Source organism: Palaemon carinicauda, chromosome 30 (genome assembly GCF_036898095.1).
Source record: "Palaemon carinicauda isolate YSFRI2023 chromosome 30, ASM3689809v2, whole genome shotgun sequence".
Taxonomy (NCBI): Eukaryota; Metazoa; Arthropoda; class Malacostraca; order Decapoda; family Palaemonidae; genus Palaemon; species Palaemon carinicauda.
This window is the reverse complement of record NC_090754.1, coordinates 60,412,892-60,437,970: the sequence shown is the minus strand read 5'-3', so window position 1 is coordinate 60,437,970 and position 25,079 is coordinate 60,412,892. Positions and strand designations below refer to the sequence as shown.

The 25,079-nt window shown below is 42.9% G+C and overlaps 1 protein-coding gene across 1 annotated transcript in view; it reads right to left on the bottom strand.

Annotated features, from left to right (window-relative positions):
- The window catches only part of eIF3m (eukaryotic translation initiation factor 3 subunit m), a 93,784-nt gene that overhangs the window by 824 nt on the left and 67,881 nt on the right, over positions 1 to 25,079 (bottom strand). Inside the window, exon 6 of the mRNA XM_068353916.1 lies at positions 1,083 to 1,200. Within this exon, the coding sequence (XP_068210017.1) occupies positions 1,083 to 1,200 (118 nt within the window). The remainder of the gene's footprint in view (positions 1 to 1,082; positions 1,201 to 25,079) is intronic.

Below are 25,079 nucleotides of genomic sequence, written 5' to 3'. Positions count from 1 at the left end.
CATACTTGATTTACAAATAAATTTAACATTAAAAAACCTATGACAAGGCTCCTGTAAACATTTTCTGCCATTCACCTTCCCCCAATGAAATTCAATTAACGATTTTTCTACGCAGTTCACGACAACCCTTAGATTCAATGTCCTTGTGGTCTTGCAAAACTGTAGCAAAGTTTAATAATTTTCTTTAACATTGTCCATATCAGAATTTGATTCAATGCACGCCTGTTCAAATCATCTAGATCGGTCTCTGGCCGAGAACAACAACTTCATTCAGTTTTGTAATAATTTCCTTGATTTTAATAATCGTCCTTTTAAGAAATGTTATCTTACTCGTATGATCACAAACTTGGAATATGGAGATAAAAAATAAGTCACCAAGGGACAAAACTTGAAAATAAATTCCAACACTACAGAAAATAACACTGAATACTCTAAACTTAGAAATATTATTTCTTTAAAAAAAATTTAAATCTAAAAAATGCAAGCATATTTCTACTCCTTTCTATATAATTTCAAATGATGAAATTTGAGGACAATCATTATAGAGTAATGTTCTCCCGACAGGGTTTTTAAATTTGACCGAATTTTAAAATCATAGTCTATGATCTATTTAGTAAATATTATCTGTTCATTTGCATATGCTAACCTATCATCCTTCAAATTAAGGAATGACTTCAATGAAACCGATAGTTATTGACTTTGTTACTGAGGTAGTTGACACGTGGCGAGTCTGGGCGAGTAGTTCAACCCATTCTCCAACCAAAGACTATTATGGACTTGTTATTGCACACTAACCAAGGCTTTGCTGGATTTGCATTTTAGTCTTCAGCAAAACAAAGTCAATGAATGTGTTACCGAGGTAGTTAACATGTGGCGAGTCTGGGGGAGTAGTCCTACCCATTCTCCAACCAAAGATTGATACAGATTTACTATTGCACACTAACCAAGGCTTTGATGGATTAATCTCGTATAATGAATGCAGAGTAGTTGCTCAACAATATAAATTAATATAAGAACTGTTACAGACTCCAGTGTTAATTATACAGACCAACAAATTTAAGTTTTTAAAAAATTATACTTACCTATGGACGATATGAACTCCTTATGATTAGTGTAAAAGTGAATGTAACCCGGAAGTTTTTCAGAGACAAAGATGGTCAACAAGTCGTGAATCAGCTCACCTTCTAAGAACTTGACTGGCTGTAAAAAAATATCAAAGGTTACTTTTGCTAAATCAGTTTCAACACGCAAATAAAAATTCACAATAATTATGCTTATCATAATTAGTCCTTAATTAGTTAAATATATCTTCAAGAACAGTACATTCAGCCTTCCTTATCTAGGGGTATTGAGTCAAGCCCCATCCTGCGGGTAAGGAATTTCATGGATAATAGAAGAAATATTTTCTTTTTTCACTTTTCAATAAAAACTTAAGAAATGGAATTGTACTTTAAATTTATGATACACTACCGTACTGTATTAGTGATATAATACAGTAAATTCAAATATACTGGCAATAGATGACAATATATCACACCCCTATTTCTCTCTCATATACACTCCATACATTAATACCTCGAGGAACAAAGTAAGTCTAATACCTCCGGGATCAAAATAAATTTTTAAACCCCATTTTTTTGCCCCAGATATCAAATAACTTGAAAGAACCTTTAAGGGTTGAGACACCTAGCCAAGGTGAAAGATGTATTTGAGATAAAGACAACTGGCCCAGTTAATGAGCAGCTCTCGCCCAGTTCAGACCTGAAAAATTGTTTTGTCAACTCAATAATTTTGTTTCATTTGGTGGTTAATTCATATACAATGGCTCTTAAAAGGTTAGTAGAAGATCTAAGAAAGGAGATACAGTTAACTCAATTTTTGCTTGGGTTAAGTAACAGACCATGGTGAAACTAAACAAACTGCAAAGTTTTGGTACCCTAAGGTCAGCCGATTCATCGTGACCCTCACTGACTAACTGCTGTTTAATGGACAGTCTACTGATAGGCTAAATACATACATACATATACCAAGGCACTTCCCCCAATTTTGGGGGGTAGCCGACATCAACAAATGAAACAAAACAAAAAGGGGACCTCTACTCTCTACGTTCGTCCCAGCCTGACAAGGGACTCAACCGAGTTCAGCTAGTACTGCTAGGGTGCCACAGCCCACCCTCCCCCATTATCCACCACACATGAAGCTTCATAATGCTGAATCCCCTACTGCTGCTACCTCCGAGGTCATCTAAGGGACCGTAGGAAGCAGCAGGGCCTACCGGAACTGCGTCACAATCGCTTGCCATACATTCCTATTTCTAGCACGCTCTCTTGCCTCTCTCACATCTATCCTCCTATCACCCAGAGCTTTCTTCACTCCATCCATCTGTAATACTGTAGTTAGTTATTACATGTTTAAAACACATGACGTAATATGTCATTGTGGAAGAAGCAGCTAGCGTGAGATTTGCTGTAGTCAGATAAAATCATAACAGGATGTATTTTGCATTCCTCAGCAATGTAACATTTTTCTGAAGCATAAACACAAATGCATACCGTGTGAAAGATTGTGTCGTCACCGGATGCAGGTGTCTTCCTAGACGAATGTAAAGTTTACATATTGTGTTTAAATGCTGAGACAACTAAACATACGATATCTATGATATCGATATTCTAGCTAGTTCTAATCTATACTTCACCTGAATTGGTCATCCGACCAAACCAGCTATACTCCTGTGATGGAGATGTTTAACACTGTTGTTTTTAGAGAATAAACCATTTTAAAGTTACAATGCTGGACTTTAATTCAAGACTCAACATCTCAAACAACACATACTCAATGTGTGTTAATAACAGTAGCACACTAATAAATGGTGGCAGCGCTAAAACTCTAAGAATCAGAGAAAGATCTTCAAGAAATTAATAATAAGACTCTAAGAATTAGAGTTAGATCCTCAAGAAATCAAAAATAAAGCTGTAAAAACCAGAGAAAGATCTTCAAGAAATCAACGTTAATGAATCTACAATTTTGACTAAGTATCATAGTCCATCGAAGACTAAAACATTTGATGAATGTTATACATACAAACTGATGAACTGGATCTTCAATCAACATCCTAGGAAACCCAAGGACTGACGTTCAACGCTTACAAAGCATATCCAGGAAGCACTACATTCAACAGAAATTGGACCGAAACATTCACCCAAACATCGAGAGAGAGAGAGAAACTCGGACGGACACATTCACCCAAACATCAAGAGAGAGAGGATATGATGACATCACACAGAACCATATAAAAGCTAAGTACAATTTTCAAATTCATTTCAGTTTGGGCAGTGAAGTGTAGTTATCACGAGTCGTTAGTCGATTATTACTGGGGTGAGTGGTTTGCTAATCTTTTATTTTCCTTTTATTAAAGGAAACTGTGTTCAACTCCGAATTCTCATCTAGAAATTTTCTCTCTTTGTGCTAATTCCTTTATCTTTCAGAATTCTCGGGAAATATCTGTGTTCCGCTTTCTTTCAGAAATTCTCGGGAAATGTCTTGGGATTAGTAGCATTGTTTTGGGGAATTTTGTTATAATCTTTATCATTGCGTGCTTATGCGTTTACGCAGTGAACGTCTGTATTCATATAGATATTTTCATAGAATTGCAAGGGGTCGAAGAGAGAAGAGATAGGAAAAGAAATACAGCAGTCATGACGCCCCCTGTGAGCCCCACCCCTGGACCTAGTGGCGTAGGACAGATTAATCCTCTCCCGATTGTGACGCTTGTAAATGCCAGGTCTGCAATCCTTCCTTTTCAAGGTCGGGTTAATGGGTTCTTGCCTTAAAATGTGGAGTCATGGATTTCATCCATCGATGCCCATTTAAATGGCAAACAAATCGTAGACCCTTTTGTACAATTACAAGAAGCTAAAAGTTTTATAGATTTTTCTAAGGGGGATGCGAGTGCGTATTTAAGGTGTTTCATGTCAAGAAGCAGTTACCTGGGATGATTTCAAAGTTAGGTTACGCGCGGTCTATGGGGGTGAAGAAGCCTTGGATGTAGTATTAACGTTAAGAAATACACTTAATCAAGCCACTATGAATCGGCTTAATGTTATTGAGAGAGCAGCTCTCATAGCTGATAGGCTTAATGAATATCAGGATATTTTAGGTAATTCCACTTGGGTTACTAGAGATAACATCTCCGTGAAAGATTTTTTACGATTAATGTATTTAACTTGCATGACACTTATGTTGCCTGAAGCTTTAGTGCGGTGTTTTGATAAAAAGTTAACGCCTGCAAGTACGGAATTGGATGTATATAAAAAGATAAAGAAACACATGGCAAAGTGTCCAGACCTCGATCCCGTGTTAACTCAAGTTTTTGCAAAGAATGAAACAAAGCCACAACAAGTGAACGTAGTTAATAATAGTCAAGTAGTGAGAATGACGTGTTATAATTGCAAACGTCAAGGTCACTTAATCGCGGACTGCAGAACGAAATTCTGTTCGATACATAATAGTTCGACTCATTCATACAGTCAGTGTTACTCGCGTAAGACACAACAGAATCCCAGAAATACACAGTCAATTCCACAGTCAGTTCTATATGGAAATAAAAAGAAAAATCCTCATTTTAACAATAAGAAGAAACAGCCAAATGTCAATGTAGTTCAGAGTCCGAAACAAACAAACACTTCTTCGAATATCGCTGAGCCTGGGTCGTCAAACCAGACCTCGCAAGGTCAGACTAATTTTCAGAATGTGCAGAGCAAAGCAAATACCACATAATTAACTCCAGTGGGGAAGAGAGTGATGTTGGGTCAAGGTCATTCATGTCAACATCAATAGTATTGAATAATCAATTTAATGTTTTATCAGATCATTGTGAGGCAATAGATTTTCCTATGAAACACACGGCCGAATTGAGTAAAACAGTGCATGCTCCCGTAAATTTGCAACGAATTCATACAATAATAAGCCAAAATGAGTTACGACCAACCTTATATGCTGTAAATTTTGAACACAAATCCTTTACGTTATTTTTTGAATCTGGTAGTCCACGTAATATCATGGATTTGAGGACACATCATTTGTTGTTTTCGAACTTTCCGATAGAAAAATCCGGAGTTAGACTCTCGGGTATAGGAAATAATGAATTAAATGTCATAGGCATAACTCATGTTCAATTCAAAGTCGGTAAACACACGTTTGCCGATAAATTTGTTGTTGTACAAAACATTAATATGTATCCAGCTGTAATTATAGGATACCCATCTATGGGAAATCAAAACATTATCTTAGCCCAGCAAAGCTCGGCGTGTATAACAAAGGGAAATTCTATAAGTCTTCTTATACCTTAAAATCAGTTTTGGATAAAAAGGAGACGACAAATGTAACCGTAACGTACGTTGAAGAACCAATAACTTGTCTCACTAATAAAGAAATAATATACGCGACCCAGCAGAATTCTCGTTCACCCGTAATATCATCTTGCACGCAATCTATCGAGCCAAACGTACCTTCGAATTTAATAGTGCAAATAAAGAAAACATTACCGAGATCTGAAATATTAATCCTTTCCGACACTTTGAAAACTAACGGATTGTCTGTCACACAAGCTATTTATACAGAAGGCTCACATCAACAATGTAATATTGAAGTCTGTAATCATTTAAATAACACTTTAGTAATTCACGAAAATCCACATATCTTGGATGTAGAAGTTTATAAACAGCGTATTCTTACCGTTGCTGAAATCAATCACGCTCAATCAGTTGCGGATGAATCCCTTTTGCAATCTATTAAAAATAAAATCAATAAAGATATTCAAGACGAAGAAATTCAGCAGAAAATTTTTGGACTTTTAACTAAATATCATGATGTTTTTTCCACTACGGATAGATCCTTAGGAAAAACAGATGTGATCGAGCATCAAATAAGGTTAAAGGACAAGCAGAAAATTATCTATGTACCCTCGTACAGACTCCCTATGAAATTCCAGAATTAAATAAATGATGAAGTAGGTAAAATGCTAGAAGAAGGAGTCATTAGGAAATCAAACAGCCCTTATAATTTTCCATTAATAGTTGTACCAAAAAAAAATCGAACATGGCGTATCTGCGTAGACTTCCGTCGTCTAAACGAGGAGACAATCCCTGATTGATTCCCAGTGCCATATACCGACGATATTTTGTCTTTGTTAGGTCAGAATAAATATTTTACCAGTTTGGACTTACTTAAAGGCTTTCACCAGATATCATTAGAAGAAGATAGTATCCCATACACAGCCAGAGGACATATTAATTTTTACGGATGCCTTTTGGTTTACGTTGTGCTCCCATAACATTCACAAGAATGATTAACAGTGTTTGGAGACTTGTTAGGGGATATATTGCATGCCTATATGGACGATCTTGTAATCTTTTCCAACACCTTAGAAGAACATCTACGTAAATTAGAACTAGTACTACAGAGATTAAGACAACATAACTTAAGGGTAAAGATTAGTAAGTGTGAATTTTTCAAAACAGAATTAGTATATTTGGGTTTCATGGTGTCAAGCCAAGGTCTTAAAGTAGTCCATGATAAGGTGTCGGCTATACGTAATTTTCCCATACCTACTAATGTCAAGGGAATACAGCAATTTCTGGGTTGTAGTGGATATTACAGGCGTTTTATACGCAACTATTCCATAATAGCCGCTCCTTTAACTGATCTTACAAAGAAGGGCGTAGATTTCATGTGGTCTGAGCATCATCAACAGGCGTCTAATACCTTGAAAGATGAACTGTGTAGTTCTCCTATCTTAAAATTTGCTGACTTAGGTAAGGAATTCTTCATTGCAACAGACACCTCAGACTTAGGAGTAGGAGGGGTGTTGCTTCAGCAATATGATAAACAATTTTTCCAGATAGCTTTTTATTCTCGAAAACTGAGAACTTCCGAAAGTAAGTATGCAGTAATAGACAAGGAAGGGCTAGCTATTGTTAATTCACTAGTGCATTCTAAGTTCATAATTTACGGTTATCCCGTTAAGGTTCTTACTGACCATAAACCACTAACCGAGTTCTTTAAAGGCTTCAACCACAGCCCTAAACGAACTCGGTGGCATTTGATCATTCAAGATTTTGGCGCAAGAATCGGGTATTTACCTGGGAAAGCAAATATCATTGCGGATGCATTATCACGCAACCCCATGTCATCTTGTACGGAGCCTTTAGCTGAATTAATAGATATATCAACATCCATGCCTATTGTTAAAACGATATCTGAACAAGAAGATTTAGGCTGGAGCGCTGAATTATTACAGACTGAGCAAAGAAAAGATCAGAAAATAGAAACAATTATAAATGCTTTGAAAGGCAATCATAAGGAAAAGGGATATATAAAGTATAAGCAGCAGAATTATATAATCATAGATAATATTCTGTGTAGGACTGTGACAAGGAAAACCCGCAATACACCACATGTAACTAATGACCAGGTAGTAGTACCAATCTCAATTATTTCCACTGTCCTGAATTGGTTGCATGCAAATCCATTACATGGACACCCGGGGTTCTCATTAATGTCACAGAAAGCCAAATCATTGTTTTATTGGCATACGAAGCTTACAGATATAAAAAGACACATAGCTAATTGTCGCACATGTCAGGTAAACGAAGGGCATACGAAAACACCTGTCAGCCTAGGGCCTTATCCCGTGCCCAATCAACCCTTTGAAAGAATACATTTAGATTTGTTAACAGGATTTTACGAGTCAGAGAGGAAATAAGCACCTCTTAGTAATTATAGATGCTTTAACTCAATATACAGAACTAATAGCGCTTAAAACTAAAACTGCGATTGAATGCGCTAGGAAGTTTTACGAGTGTTACATTTGTAAACATGGAATTCCACACATGATAATCTCAGACTCGGGTGGTGAATTTAATAATCACTTTCTTACCTCATTGTGTGAATTCCTTAGCATAAAGAAAATAAATACCATGATATATCACCCAGAGTCGAATGAGCTAGTGGAAAGAGCAAATAGGAAGGTTTTAAATATATTAAGAGTAACACTAGGGGGATCAGACCCCAACTGGGATATTGCAATACCTGCGGCACTGAGTACTCTGAATCATTCACATCATATATCAATTAAAATGTCACCGCATGAAGCATTGTATGGTACCCCAGTTAGAACGCCTTTCCATGTATTAACGCCTACAACTAATCTATCAAATCCTTTAAAAGAATGTATAAATGCAAGCAAAAGTCGATATGATATCCTTCGAAAGAATTTAGAAAAATCACAAATCATAATGAAAAGGAATCATGATAAAATAGCGAAGCCAACTAAAACATATACCGTGGGTGATAATGTATATATACAGATAAATGTACGTAAAGGACCCAATTATAAACTAACACCTAAGTTTGAAGGCCCATTTAACATTTTGGAAACATTAACGGCCAATAGGTTTAGAGTTCAAAACATATCCCAACCCACGGATATATATGAGAGAGAGAGAGAGAGAGAGAGAGAGAGAGAGAGAGAGAGAGAGAGAGAGAGAGAGAGATTTTTATTTGTGTGATTAAAAGTTTTCTTCTTAATACAGGAGTAATTACATATATTTTTCTCGTTACAGGTTTCCAAGATGAATTTTTTGTTGTTGGGAGTGATATTGTTCGCTCAGACATTTTTCTCGTGTGGGACGAGCTCTAAAACTAAAAGTATAGATTTTAAATATGGCAGTACAGTTGAAAGACAAGAAGACGTTTTTATTACATCGAGCAACGTAGTTGTAGAAGTGCATATGCAAGCAATTTTTCTTCCAGAGAATGATGTCACTAGCTTAAAAAGCGCCATTTCAAGGTTTGCTGTCTCATTAGATGAGTTGCATAGAAGACATTTTCATTTGACTACAGAGAGTTCGCTTGGATCGACACTAAAAGTTGCAGAGATGCTATCTGATGACTTGCAAAATAAGACTTACGAGACAGAATCTTTGGCTCGTGACCTTTTGATGTGGACTGTAGGGCACGAACATAAAGAAAGACGAAACCCGTTTATTTTTGCTGCATTAAACATCTTTGGGTGTATTGCAAGTTTAAGTTTAGGAATTTCCAATCGTCTTAAGATTAGTAATCAAAATAAGAAAATTGAGTTCTTGACTCATGAAGATGAATTGATTATGTCAGAACTAAGGAATCAGTTAGCTTCAATCAATCAAATTATGGATTTAGTAAATGAACATTCCAGTAATATCAGTCAGATTATGGCAGTACTGTACAGGATTTGTTGGCAACGTTAACGTATTATGATTCAAAGATAGATCACATACATAACAGAATTGCACATTTTATTGAGAAATCCAAGGATTATGTAGAAGCTATCACGTTAGCAACTAAAGGTGTACTGTCGCCCAATTTGTTGCCTATAAAATACTTAAAGTTAGTTCTGGAGAACGGACGGGATAAACTAGGCTATGTTCCTTTGTTAGGCGAACGTAGGTTAGAATTTTATTACAGCCTAATTACAGTAAGCGTTGAAAATAACAGGATTATGATTACAATTCCCTTTGATTCTTCTGATGCCTGGCAATCTTACAGGATATCACCATTTCCGACTTTCATGACGAATCACTCAAATCCAGTAATATCCAGTTTGACAGGACATGTATTGATTTCCCCAGACAAGGAAACATATACGGTCATTAAAGACTTAAATCAATTAACTCACTGTTCAGACGCAATGGATAGAAAAATATGTACAGCTGACTCATTTGAATTCCATAAAAACTTATGGATTCATGCGAGTTAGGTATAGTGCTAGACGGTGCTCTCTCCCATACAAGTGAAAATTGTCTGGATAAGCTTTATCCCTTTGACAATAATGAGTTCAATTGCAGACTGAACAATGGCTCGTGGATACGATACGACAAGGACGGCTTCAATGTATCATGCCCGGACGGATCCACGTCCTATGCAAAAATCTTTGTTGCAGCAGATGGTTGTATCGGGACTTCCCCTAATTCCATGGTGATCGGGATAAGGACTATCATCAGAGAATGAGCCTACTTCGCGAACTTCACGTGGATGTCTACAATGCCATCACTACCTCTCCCATACAACAAACAGGTAGCCAAGCGGTTGATGAAATTGACCGAGAGGGACCACCTGTAACCGACTTATAAGGAATTTCTTCACCACATACTACTAGCAGGATTAAGTGTGACCGTGAACATCCTTGTTTGGCGTAGGTTACGGAACAGTTTGCAGCTAGAACAGAACGTTTTGCCATGTCCAGACAAAACTCCTTATTTAATTCAGTTTAAAGCCGTTTGAAGTGGGCACCTCATTCGCTAAAGGAGTAAAATGGTCTGGAAATAGCGTGTGTACGGAAAGCTGTTAGTACGCTAGTAATATGTAATTGAAAAAACTATAGAACATTTGCATTGTTAAAAATACATTTAAAAAACATTTAAAAAAATAAATCATTTTTTTCTCGGCATCTAATAAAATATATAAGCCGGAATGTTAAAAGAAAAGAGAAAAAAAAATTAAAAATAACAGAATCTATTGGCATCTAATAAAATATATAAGCCCTATATATATATATAAATATATATATATATATATATATATATATATATATATATATATATACATTATATATATATATATATATATATATATATATATATATATATATATATATATATATATATATATATATATATATATATATATATATATATATATATACACACACACACACACACACACATATATATATATATATATATATATATATATATATATATATATATATATATATATATATATATATATATATATATACACATATATATACATATATATATATATATATATATATATATATATATATATATATATATATATATATATATATATATATATATATATATATATATATATATACATATACATATATATATACATATATATATATATATATATATATATATATATATATATATATATATATATATATATATATATATACACATATATATACATATATAACGGATTTTGAGCGAAGCGAAAAATCTATTTTTGGGTGAGATAGCCATGGCGTCCTGATGGAAGGTTCCTTTTTGGTAGCTTCCTTGGGTAAATAACTACTAAGATATTCCCAGAGAATTTAATCACAGGTTATCACAGAATTCTAACTTCTGGAGTGAGTATCCTAAAGGTTTCCCTTTAAGACATCGTATATCAACAGGGGACGCATGTATTAACGCGCCACATAGCTATCTACACCCCGAACAGAGATAATGCTTCGGTGTGTGAAGGCGGAGAATAGCTGGGAGCCGTTCCATAGCTAATCTCCTCCGTGGCTACTTTTGGTACTCGAGACGTAAACAAACGGGCGCCATTGCTTAAATGACGTCACGTCCGTCTTCATCCTGAAGCCAGTTGCTTGCCGATCACCATGATACAGCAGAGCAGGGTGGGACCTAAAAACTGGACGAAGTAGCAGGGAGGGTCCATCAGGACGCCATGGCTATCTCACCCAAAAATAGATTTTTCGCTTCGCTCAAAATCCGTTTTTTGGGCTCAAGCCATGGCGTCCTGATGGAAGAATACCAGAGAATCAATGTATCGTGGTAGATTTTCCCCTATTGGTGAGTGCCAAGGGCTTTGAACAAATAGCATAGTAATCTTAGTAAAGAACCGTAGGGAAGAATCTTCCTGCCCCCCTTGGCAGTGAAGTTCCCACGGGCCATGCCGACGTCAAAGTGGTTATTGAAGGGCTATTCACCCTGATAGAAGAACCTGAAGAACTTGGAGACGAGACTGAATGGTTGGCATTCGTATCGGAACATTCTGGAAGGCAGACCAGTGGTGGTTGGACACTGTGTGCTGAGAAGGTTGGTTTCGTCTCCAGGGTATGAAGAGTAAGTATTCGTATTGGAATATTACATTGTCAGAGTGTATAAATAAAGGGTTAGTACCTTAATTTCTCCATGAACCATAAGGAAAGGGGATAATAAAACTATGACAGGCATGTATTTCATAGTAAGTAGGAGCTGAATGAGACGCACAAGTAATAAAATCGAAATTTTATTTCACAATTGCAGAAATTAAATGAATTGCAGCAATAAGTAAAGTTCATTTACAGTAATTACAATGTACATAGTAATAAAGACTTGCTCTTGAATCTGAAAGGGAATTTCAAATTTATTAGTAGGCACTCGTTCTCGAGGAACGTTAAGTCTTTGATTAAAACACATCATGCTCAGGGCATGCGGCACTTGTGTGACAACTATGACATTTCACCTGGGATAAGAACAGTTATAAAAGCACTAAGTGTTTTCGACATCACTATGTATCGCTCGAGGGTCAACATAGGCACCCGAAGAGTTAGAGTCCCAAGTAACTCACTGTTCTATGCAGAGTTAGGTGCAGGTTTCATAACACTACCTGCGGCTACCACAAAATGTTTGACTTCGTGCACTTGTTTCGCATAATGTTTAAAGAAAACGCGCGAGGACTTCCAGCCTGTGAAGCTTTTAAGGCTTTCAAAGTCCATACTCTGAAAGAAATTCAGAGACGATGCAACTTTCCTAGGATCATGACCGGCGGGTGTACTGTCAGGATCCGCTCTGCGAATGAAGTAGGTGAATTTCGCTCTTAATTGTTTCAGTGACAGGTCGCTGCCCGATGTTTCTCCTTTGAAGAGTTGGCCTCCACCAAAGTTCGAAGTTCTGCGAAGATAGACCTTGAGGCTCTCTACTGGGCATAAAGAGGCATCTTCCTTCAGGGGGCATATTCTCCAGGGGCCCCATCTTTTGGTGGGTAATTCATTTTTGGCGAGAAACGTCGGATCAGGGGAGAGGGTAATGTCTCCTGTATCAGTAAACAGGATGTGACCCTCTTCTCTCGATAATGCCACTATTTCGCTGACTCGGGCTCCTGAGGCAAGAGCAAAGAGAAATATAACTTTCTGAGTCAGATCCTTGAGAGGGCATGAATCATTATCCAAGTTGGAGGCGAAATGGAGCACCTTGTCCAATGACCAGGAGATCGGTTTCAGTGGGGGTGCTGGGCGTAGACGAGCGCATGCTTTCGGTAGTTTATTGAAGATGTCGCTGGACAGATCAATTTGGAAGGCATACAGAATTGGTCTAGTCAAGGCCGATTTGCAAGTTGAAATCGTATTGGCTGCTAATCCCTGTCCATGAAGGTGAATGGAGAAGGACATGCAGAAATCAATTGTGATTTCTTTAGGATTTTTTGTCTTGACGAAAGAGACCCATTTTCTCCAAGATTCTTCAGAGTTAGAAGGACCGCCATGGCCTCCAAGATGTTGATGTGGAACGTCTTGAACAGGGGAGACCAAGTGCCTTGAGCCTGTTTTTGGTGGGAGTGACCTCCCCAACCCTCCAGCGAAGCGTCCGTGTGGATGTTGAGTGATGGAGGTGGGTGTTGAAGAGGAATGGACCTTTTTAGGGCCTTTGCTTCCGACCACGGCTTGAGGAGAAGTCGAAGTCTGTTTGAGAGCCGTCTCTTGAGGTCTCTTCGAGCGATGGATGCAGAACGTCTCCAGACTCCCGCAGCATCCTTTAGCTGTGCACGAAGCACTGGGTTTGTTACTGAGGCGAACTGTAGAGAGCCTAGAACTCGTTCCTGCTGGCGTCTTGAGATCCGTTTGGATTTCAGTAGTCGCTTGACAGACCCTGCTATTTCCTTCGTTTTCTTCTGGGGGATGGAAAGGCGGTGTGACTGAAGGTTCCATTGGATTCCTAACCACTGGAACTTCTGAGCTGGAGAGAGGCGAGATTTCTTCTCGTTCATCTTGAATCCCAGGTGTTCTAGGTACTGGGAGACTTTGCTGCAGGATTTTACACAATCCTCGGGCGATGGAGCCCAAACTAGCCAATCGTCGAGGTAGGCCATCACCTGGACGTTTCGGAGGCGGAGCTGTTGTACTATGGCATCTGCCAGCTTTGTGAAGATCCGAGGGGCCACATTGAGGCCGAAGGGCATGGCCCTGAAGGCGTAGCTTTTCCTTTGGAGTCGAAATCCTAGGTAGGAGGAAGCGTGATGGTTCATTGGAACGTGCCAGTAGGCATCCGCCAGGTCTATGGAGACCGTGTAAGAACCTCGAGGCAGAAGGGTCCTTATTTGTTGAAGAGTCAGCATCTTGAACTTGTCGTTCGCTATGAACTTGTTGAGGGGGGGATAAGTCCAGAATAACTCTGAGTTTGTCGGAGTCTTTCTTGGGGACACAAAACAGTCTCCCTTGGAACCTGGTGGACTTAACCTTCCTTATCACCTTCTTGTTCAAGAGATCTAGGACATATTCTTCCAGAAGGGGGGTTGATTGTTGGAAGAACTGCTGGAATGTTGGGGGTGGTTGAGTCCAACTCCAGCCTAGACCCTTCTTGACGATGCTGTGTGCCCAGGGATCGAAGGTCCAACGATCCTGGAATTGGCGGAGTCTTCCTCCCACCGGAAGCAATTCATTGCTTCTGGTGTCCCGAGGGCTTGCTGCCTCGGCCGCTAGCTCCCTTTCCCCCTCTGCCTCTGGAGGGACGGCGAGACGCGTCTCTGCCTGCACCTCTGTTTGAGCCTCTACCTTTGGGACGAAAGGTAGTCGTCTGTTGCTCGAAAGCAGTGGTGAAAACCGGTGACTGTGACAATACCGGTTGGGTGACCAGTTGAAAGGTCTGTTGTGGCTGAGCTGCCACTTGGGAGGTAGCGGGTCCCGGAAACTGACGTCTTGGTTGACGTTGCTGGGGTTTCTGTTTTGAAGCTTTCCTCTTAGGTTGAGGTCCGTCGTCCTGAGAGGATTTTCTCTTCTTTGACATGCCCCACTTGTGGAGAAGGTTCCTATTCTCCGTGGCGGCTTTGTCGGTGATCTCCTTCACAAGGTCAGAAGGAAAGAGGTGTTTGCCCCAGATGTTGGAGGAAATCAGCCTCCGGGGTTCGTGTTTCACAGTGGCACCTGCGAACACGAATTCACGACAGGCTCTCCGAGCCTTCATGAAGTGGTACATGTCCTTCATCAGGGTTGCCATGTGGGATTTGGCAAGTACCATGTAGTGGTCTGGTACTCTGGTGTCACAGGCCATAATTTCAAGTTGGACTTGGTGGGACATGGATGCTGCGAGCCTCTCCTTCGTATCTTGTTCCCGACGAAGGAGGTGATCGTTAAGTTTCGGGAGGTCTTCATTAAACTGACGTCCGGCGACGTCAGGATCTAGCTTTCCCACGACGAAAGTATGCTGGATGTCCTTCCAGTGTCGGGCGTCGGGGGGAGTAACTATGGAGAAGGGTCTGCACTCCTCCAGTGCAGGGCAGGCTTTTCCCTCTTCCACAGCCTTGAGGCACGCAGCGAAGGCCTTTTCCATGAATGGAAGTACTGCATCCTCGGGTGCGACGTAGGTAGGGTGCTTCTTGCTCAGGGCCGGAAGCTTAGAGCAGGTAAAACCCCTACTTTTGAACGTGTTGGCTAGCATAGCCTGGGCCTTCGCGAGATCGAACACTATCTCTTCTTTCGGTTCGGTCTCTTCTTTAGAGGCAGGTTCAGAGCGAAGTCGGACGTAACAGTCCGGGTAGGCCTCAAAATTTGGGAAGAATTCCACGTCTTCCAGGGGGACCGAGCCGATCTTGTCACTGACAAAGATTCTGCCGGTCGCTATCACCATATGCTCAGCATACCTCCATGGGTTGGCATGAGAGCAAGCAGGGAGATCCTTGACCGAGATCTTCTTCGGTTCTTTGGATCCTATCATGGACCTGATGAACTCCTGATTCTCCTTCAGCTTGTCGTCCATGACGGCTTTAATCAACCGGAGCATTTCTTGGGTGGATGATAAGGGTTCTGGGGTCGTGGAGGTAGACGGGAGAGACACTTCCGTCGGTGTAGGAGTAGGGGTGGTGATGGAAGGAGGAGCGACCTCTTGCTCCGACTCGGCGTATTCCACCTGGTCTTCATCATCTTCAGCTCCTTGAGCCATAAGGGTCTTCTCCGTACCCTCCGAGACATCCGACATGTGTTCATCATCATCGGAATCTAGGCGGCACTCGTGCATGGACTGGGCCATGACTACATCAGGTTCCACCGTAATTTGGACAGTGGGGATCAAATCCTTGGGCACCACAGAATCAGGGGAGGCCTTTGGGAACAGAAGTGACCTCAATTCTTCAGTGGCCAGGTACGGTCCGGTGGCATTCTTCTGGAAGCCACGCACCCATTTGCGTAGCTTCTCTCGAGCAATGTCCCTGACCTCCGCTGAGGGAGGGTTATGGAAGCCATCAGCTATGTGAGCCTGGCAGACCGTACAGTTCAGCGGGTCCCAGAATTTCAAATCCCCTTTCTTGTTAGCACAAGGGGCGTGAGTCCTGCAAGCCGTATGCCCGTAGAAGTGCGGGCGTTTCACAGCGCAGAAGTCGAAGTCACACTTCATCTGCTCCTCCTGTGGAAGAAAGAGAAAATGAGTATGGGGGGAGTCATAAGAATGGCTCTTAAGCTAAGTTAACATTAATCATTAATTTTAACTTGATAAAGGGTGTGATGCACAGAGATTGAAATAGTAAAGAAAACATACTCCATGCATCCCGCCCGGCTAGCTACCGCAAGCTTTATCCTTGGATAATCCGAGATGGCCGAAGGCACAGGATAGTATTCCGTAGAAGTCCATAGGGCAATGGAATTCCATGGAAATTGCCAAGGATAAGTTTGGGACCGAGGCCACTCAGTCCTAAATTAGGGGGCTAAAGGGTCCCCTAGGGTAACTGCTTCCGGCAACCAGCCGCGCTAAGATACACGCAGCATGCTGGAAATCTGAAGAATACAAAGGGACAGCATGATTACCAATAGAACAGTACCAAGGTACTGATCCAATAGCGTAAACAGGCCATCTGTTTGCAGTGTAGGGCTATCAGTATTCATATGATAGCTAGTGGAAGGGGGTGCAAGTAGTCTTGACGCCTCCGGGGGGTTCCGGCAGACCTCCAGCACGCCGGAGGCCGCTCCAGCAGTTTCTGGCATTAGGACAGACAATATATAAGTCAAGAGTAATACCAGGGTGGCGGCCGCCGGCACAACGGCGGCACGCCGGCAGAGGGAGCGGCGGATCCAGCAGTCGGAGGATGCCAGATTGGTGACAGGGACAAGGATGGTTATAGCGGAACCAGGTTTCCGGCAGTGGATTCCGGCACTCCGGTGGCCGACCGGCAGGCGGACGGCGAAGCTATGAGGAAGGAGGAGAGCCATCGGCAGGAAGCCGGCGGCAGTCGGCAGTCCCCCGGCACACGGGGGGCTGGCGGCCATGAGGGTAAGGGGAGAGTCACCAAGGTAGGAGGTGGGTATCGCCGACAGTGGAGGCGGCAAGGGACCGGCACCCGGATAGTGAAAGAGACAGAGGGAGGGATGTAAGAAGTCCAGTCATGGACTCCCAGACATCCCCCCCTGAGAGGGTGTACCCATGATAGAGGCTGGCTCTATCACCCAGAAGCAGGGGCCTCAGAGGACCGGGAGCTAGGGTAGCCCAAGGGAGGGCTAGGGGACACCCAAAGAGGGGGAGACCTCTACATACAGAACACATCCAGTGGCTAACCCCATAGGACACTATGAAGGGTATATGTACCAGAGCGGACTGCACATAGAAGCTCAAGGTAGCCCTATCACTCCACCCTAAGGAGGAGTTGTAGGACAGGGGACAGATGGGTATAGACTAACCTAAGTGTAGGCTAGGCCATACAAGAGATAGGTGGGGAGGGGAGAAGAGTCTTCCATGGAAGGGGTTCTGTACCAGAGCGGCCACTAGGAAAGGGAGGACACTCCCTAACCTAAGATAAGGCAGCCTGGCTGAAACGGTGCATGGGTACAGTTTCAGCAGGGAACAGAATTACCCTTCCAAAACCTAATCTAGAGCAGGGCTAAGAGCCCTGAACTAGGAAGGATAGAAGACATATCGCTATCGCAGGACAGTCATAGACTAGTCCTAGCCATAGAGGAAGGGCTAGCCGTTCCTCACTCTCAGGCGCAACCCTAAGGGGGGTTCATTCCCTTAGGGAGGACTGAGAGGCGATAATATATTCTGGTAGGCGCTTGATCCCTTTACGTAGTAAGGGAAGCAAGGCTATACAGAGGGAATGCCAAGGGCAGGGGGATAAAGGAAGCATATAGGGGTCCTACAAGTAGGTTAGGTTAGGAAGGAACACTAACTAACCTATCCCCTATATGGTCCCTGAAGGCGAAAACACTTGCATCACAGTCAATAGTATTGTAAAATAATGCCACTATCTTCATAACTTAGCCTAGGATCACTAATAAAATCATGCATGAACACTGATATATAGGCGCTCTGGCATGGGGGCTATAGTAGCCAACTGGTATGAGGTAAATCGATGACCGATAAAAAAGCGTCAAAACACGATATAAAAGTTCCTAGCTATGAAGACTAAATAAACTAATGTTATCGATTAGTAAATGAGGCCGGAAGCGTTGTTGTGGCTAACTAAATAAGGCATGCATAACAACAACGCCATAAAATGGCGGGTCCGGTAGAGGCACAGCTCTGCCACAAAACAACAAAAATCTCGGAAAGTAATATTTACTTTACGGTCAGAGCTTAACTAAACAATACTGGAACCTTGTACTCAACTTTCCAGAAGAAGGCGAGGCCGAAGGTAGCGACATAATAGAGATGCAAAGCGATAAGTAAAGCACAGGGAAAATCCGTCTAAGTAGGGCGAGCTACTGAACAAAGGATGAAGACGGACGTGACGTCATTTAAGCAATGACGCCCGTTTGTTTACGTCTCGAGTACCAAAAGTAGCCACGGAGGAGATTAGCTATGGAACGGCTCCCAGCTATTCTCCGCCTTCACACACCGAAGCATTATCTCTGTTCGGGGTGCAGATAGCTATGTGGCGCGTTAATACATGCGTCCCCTGTTGATATACGATGTCTTAAAGGGAAACCTTTAGGATACTCGCTCCAGAAGTTAGAATTCTGTGATAACCTGTGATTAAATTCTCTGGGAATATCTTAGCAGTTATTTACCCAAGGAAGCTACCAAAAAGGAACCTTCCATCAGGACGCCATGGCTTGAGCCCAAAAAAATATATATATATATATATATGTATATATATATATATATATATATATATATATATATATATATATATATATATATATATATATATATATATATATACACATATACATATATATACATATATATATACATATACATATATATATATACATATACATATATATATATATATATATATATATATATACATATACATATACATATATATACATATATATATATATATATATATATATATATATATATATATATATATATATATATATATATATATATATATATATATATATACATATACACATATATATATACATATAATATATATATATATATATATATATATATATATATATATATATATATACACATATATATATATATATATATATATATATATATATATATATATATATATATATATATATATATATATATATATATATATATATATATATATATATATATATATATATATACATATATATACATATATATATATATATATATATATATATATATATATATATATATATATATATATATATATATATATATATATATATATACATATATCACAAATTTTAAGTATTTTGTATTTTTCCTAACAATACTTACCGAAGAAACACTTTCTAGGAGATTACTGGTAACTCCTGTCCGACGACCAGATTTTTACGTAGTTTCCCCCTACTTCCATGTTCTATACTGTCCTGAATAACGGGAAATAACATGACCTGGGGGCATTGCCCGAGAAGGTCGCGCGTCTTTGAGAAGCCCTCGCCAGTAAGTTTTATGTAATGAACAATACCACGAGGTCAGTGGGGCACTGCGGGGACGGTTGGGGGGGCCCTAAACCGAAAGTGTTTCTTCGGTAAGTATTGTTAGGAAAAATACAAATTACTTAAAATTTGTGATTTGTTCCGACACAGAGACTTACCTCGAAACACTTTCTAGGAGACTTACACCTTAGGAGGGGGGAGTGCCCTTAAGCCCTGACCCCGATGGACAGTAGGGAAAACTACGTAAAAGACTCATTAAGTGTGATATAACACTTACCCTTCTGCAATATCTTCGTTGTGCTTGATATGGCAAATTTTCGTCTTGTGTAATGAGCGATATTTCTTGATGACAACTGACGGTACGAGAAAGTTAGAAAAGGGGGGAAAATAGAACTCGGCTCCTTGTGTCTAGATACTTTATGTTTCGCGATTGAGCCTGGGGCTTGAGCCGTCAAACTGAATGCAGGGCTGAGATGACCGGCCCGATAGAAAACCCGTCTAGGGACTTTCTCGTACAGTCCCTGAGATAATGTGCGGTGAAGGTCGACTGGTTGGACCAAGTTCCCGCTCGAAGAACCTGCGCTACTGACATGTTCTTTTCGAACGTTAGAAAGGTGCTAATGCCCCGAACATCATGAGCTCTGGGTTTCCCCGGTGTAGGAAGACCTTGTTTTAAGTAGGCTTGTGTGATCACTTTCCTGAGCCAGAACGAAACCGTATTTTTGGATATGTTTTTCTTTATTTTTCCCCATGAGACGAAGAGATTCTTGATAGACGGGCGGAGGTTTGCCGTTCTCTTAAGGTATTTCCTAATAATCCTGACCGGGCATAATTTTAGGTCCTCCGGGTTTCCTTTATTCGGGATTGGTGGAATCGAAAAGCTTTCAAACCTCGGATCCCACACCGAGGGGTTCTGAGTCTTGGCGACGAAGGATGTGACAAACTTAAAGGTTACTTCCTTCCATCCCCTAGTGTGTTCCACCTCGAATGACAGTCCGTGTAGCTCGCCCACCCTCTTAGCCGAGGCTAATGCTAGCAAGAAGACCGCCTTGAGCGTGAGATTCTTGTCATCAATGTCCTTTAAGGGCTCGAATGGTGGTTTCCGTAACATATCTAGGACTCACGCTAAGTCCCAACTCGGGATTCTAGGGGCGGAAGGGGGGCATGATTGTTCGAACGCTCTGATAAGCATGGAGATATGCCTGAAGGAGCCGAGATCTATGCCCTTGAGAAGAAAGACTTTACCCAGAGCCGCCCGAACTCCCTTGATCGCTGGAACTGACATGTCTAACTTGTCCCTGAGATAAACCATGAAGTCGGCTATCATGGGCACTGACGCTTCCAAGGGCTCTATCTTCTTGTCCCTGCACCACTTCACGAATACCGCCCACTTAGACTGGTAGACGGCTGTGGATGATTTCCTCAGGTATAGCGACATCCTCCTGGCTGTCTTGCCGGAGTACCCTTGCTTCTTCAGGAGCCGCTGGATAATCTCCAGGCGTGAAGACGAAGGGCTTGCGGGTTTCTGTGAAACCGCTGAAAGTGTGGCTGTTTTAGTAGGTCTGACCTGTCGGGTAGAGGCCAAGGAGGTAGGACGGTGAGGTTCCTTAGGTCCGCGAACCATTCTCTCTCCGGCCACCAAGGCGCTACCAAAGTCATCCTTAGGTTGGTTGCTGCCCTTACTCTGTTGAGGACCTGCTTTATCAGGGAGAAGGGGGGGAAGGCGTACACGTCCAGTCCGTCCCACTTGTGCTGAAAGGCGTCTTCCATTGCCGCCTTCGGATCTGGGACGGGAGAACAAAATACGGGGAGTTGCGCGTTCAACCTTGTTGCAAACAGATCCATTACCGGAGATCCCCACATCTGTATAATGTAGCTTGCCACTTGTGGGTGTAGGGACCATTCTGTTGCTACCACTTGCCCCACTCTGCTGAGGCCGTCTGCTAGGACGTTGTTCTTCCCTGGAATGAACCTTGCCGTCAGGATGACGTCCTTCTGTTCCGCCCATTTTAGGATTTGAAGGGCTAGTTCGCACAACTCTTTTGATCTCAGTCCCCCCTCCTTCTTCACGTAAGCCACCACCGTTGCATTGTCTGACATTAGGGCCACCGAATGCCCTCTCATGTCCTCCTCGAAGTGGTTGCAGGCTTCTTGGACCGCTCTCATTTCCAGGATATTTATGTGTAGGGATTTCTCCCCCTCTGACCACGCCCCCTTTGCTGTCTTTTCCCGGAGATGGGCTCCCCACCCGTCCTTCGATGCGTCCGTGAAGAGAAGGACCTCCGGAGGTTGGGAGGACAGTGGCATCCCCCTTAGGGTGTTCGACCGATCCTGCCACCATTCCAAGGCCTTCCTGGACTCCTGAAGGAGAGGAACCACAATGTCCGGGGAACTTTTCTGGTTCCAATGTTCTTTCAGGTTCCATTGAACCACCCTTAAGTTCTGTCTCCCGTGAGGTACCAGCTTCTCTAGGGACACCAGGTGCCCTACCAACCTTTGCCAATCCTGCGCTCTTCTGGGGAGACCCAGAAGGAAGGGCCGGAGCACTCGATCCAGGTTGTCCAGCCTTTCCGTGGTTGGGAATGCCTTGACCTGTAACGAATCCAGGACCATTCCCAGGTACGTCCTCCTGTTGGATGGGGTTAGCTGTGATTTCTCCAAGTTGACCACGATGCCCAGGGTCTTGCACAACTGAAGAAGATCTTCGCCCTGTTGTTTCAAGTCTTCCTTTGAGGATGAAAGGAGTAACCAGTCATCCAGGTATCTGATGAGTCGAATGCCCCGTTCGTGGGCCCATATGGAGACCGTCGTAAAGACCCTCGTGAATACCTGGGGGGCTGTTGAAAGACCGAAGCATAGGGCCTTGAATTGTAACACCTGGGTACCCCACTTGACCCGGAGAAACTTCCTGCTCGACGGATGAATGGGCACTTGGAAGTAGGCGTCCTTGAGGTCTATAGAAATCATAAAGTCGCCCTCTCTCAAGGATGGCATGACCGTTCTTGGAGTGTCCATTTTGAAGGTCACTTTCCTGAGAAACCTGTTGAGGGCTGACAGGTCTATTACAGGTCTCCACCCTCCTGTCGCTTTTTCCACTAGGAACAGGCGGCTGTAGAACCCCGGACCCGGGAATGTCACTGTTTCTAAAGCTCCCTTCTGCAGCAACGTCTTGACTTCTTCGTCCAACGCTGCCCTCTTCGCCAGGTCCTTGGGCACCAACCAGTCTGCCTGCGTTGCTGGAACTAGGGGGGGTGTCTCTTCCATGAAGGGGATCCTGTAGCCCTCCTTTAGTACTGTTACTGTCCAGGGATCTGCTCCGTGGAGCTTCCATGCTTGCCAAGTGAGTCTGAGGCATCCCCCTACCTGAGGCTTGGGCAGGGGAGGGGGGCCTCCCATCTTATCTCCTACGGGAGGAACGGCCTGTTCTCCCCCTCCTGGAGGAGTAGAAAGAAGACCTATACGTTGGGGGGTTAGAAGATGAACCTCTTCGGGGGGGAACCACAGAGGAAGACCACTGTCCTGACGAGAGTTTCCTCCTTTCTTGAGTTGGTGTGGTACGCGCGGCCATGGGTGCTTCTGTCACTGGCCTCCTGAAGATGGGGCGGCGTGCCGTCTGTGGCTTCAGGGTAGGTAGCTCCCTCTTTTTGGCCAACTTCTCCACGACCTCTTCCGCCTTCTTCGTCGGAATAAGCTGCTCCCCCCAGACGGAGCAGGTCTTCAAGGCTTTCGCTTCCCTGTCAGGAATCTTAATGGGAAGGTTCTTGACTAGGGCGTCTCTTCTCCGGAGAATCCAGTTTGCGGAGAGAGCCAAAGACTGAAAGGTCAGGAATTTAAGGGCGCGGCTACCTGACCCCAGCAACTCATTCAGAGCCTCCCGTTTTGCAGGTTCCATGGAGTCTGTAGGAATCTGGGTGCCTACTAGGGTGGTGGCCCACCAATCCAGCCAGGAGGCCACATTAACTAAGTCCTTGGACATCTCCTCCATCATTGCCGACTCGGAAGGGGAGAAGAAGGTAGATGCTGCCGATGCCCTCCCGTCGGAGATGCCCTGGCACAGGATGTCTATGGTTTCCTCGGTCTTGCACGCACCGGTCGGCCTATTTTCTAAAGAGTAGTATTTCGTTTGCGACTTCAAACCCTGTAGGAGCTTTGCTGAGCTGTGACCCCTGCAGGAGTCGCTATTGCGGGATATGACCTTATCAATGTGAGTCTTTCCAATCCCCACGTTACTGGCCTCGGGAAGAGAGAGAGAGGACTTTTTCTGGGCGGGGACAGCTATGAACTTGTTCAGGCCTGAAGTCCAGGGTTCTTCCTCTTGAGTGGCGGGTTCTATAAGGTTGTTATAACCAATAATTAAGGCAAGGACTCTCCTGTACGCTGAGTCCTCCGTCACCGCCGACTCGCCCTCCCCTCCTTCCGACCGACGGGGCGAATCGTGATCTCGGTCTCTGCCGTGATGGCAGGGTCCACGGTTCCCTTTACCTTCGACGTCCGCCGTCTCTCTCCTCTTCGTGGCCTTTTTCGGTGAAACGGTGTCCTCCGTGAGATAGTTCGATGGAGGTGTCCTTCCCCTTCTGGGGGCTCGATGGGGAGACCTGTCGAGGCTGCCCGGCCTAGACGACGGCCCCCTGCGCTGGGCGGGATAAACGTCTCCAGGACGGGTCTTAGGCCTGCAAGATGTAGCCCTTCGCTCATCTGGTGATTCCCTGACGCGGCACGTGGAGGTCCTTCTAGGGGGACTGTCTCCTGCCCGCTCATGTGTCGAACCAATAGGCTTGGAAAAGTCTTTAAAGTTGTTCCCTGGGACGAACACCCACGTCCCTTTCGGAGAGACTGGTCTCCTGCTTTTGGGTGTAGGGGAACGGGGACTCATCCTGTCCCAAGATCCTGTGGGAGACCGCGAAGGGGAGTTCCTCCGCACAGACCGACCTCGTTTCCACGTCCCTACTGGGGGGGTTGTTCTCCTGCTTTTGGGAGGAGGGGAACTGGGACTCACCCTGTCCCGAGATCTTGTGGGAGACCGCAAAGGGGAGTTCCTCCGCACCGACCGATCTCGTTTCCTCCTCTGTCGTCTCCTCCGTTCACTGCTTGACGAATCCGAAGAGTCACGTCCTGACGAGAAAGACTGACCCCCGTATCGGGACCTAGCACGTGACTGCGTTTTCTTGGGGCTACACCGTACCCCTGACGGAGAAGGAATGGGGGGACT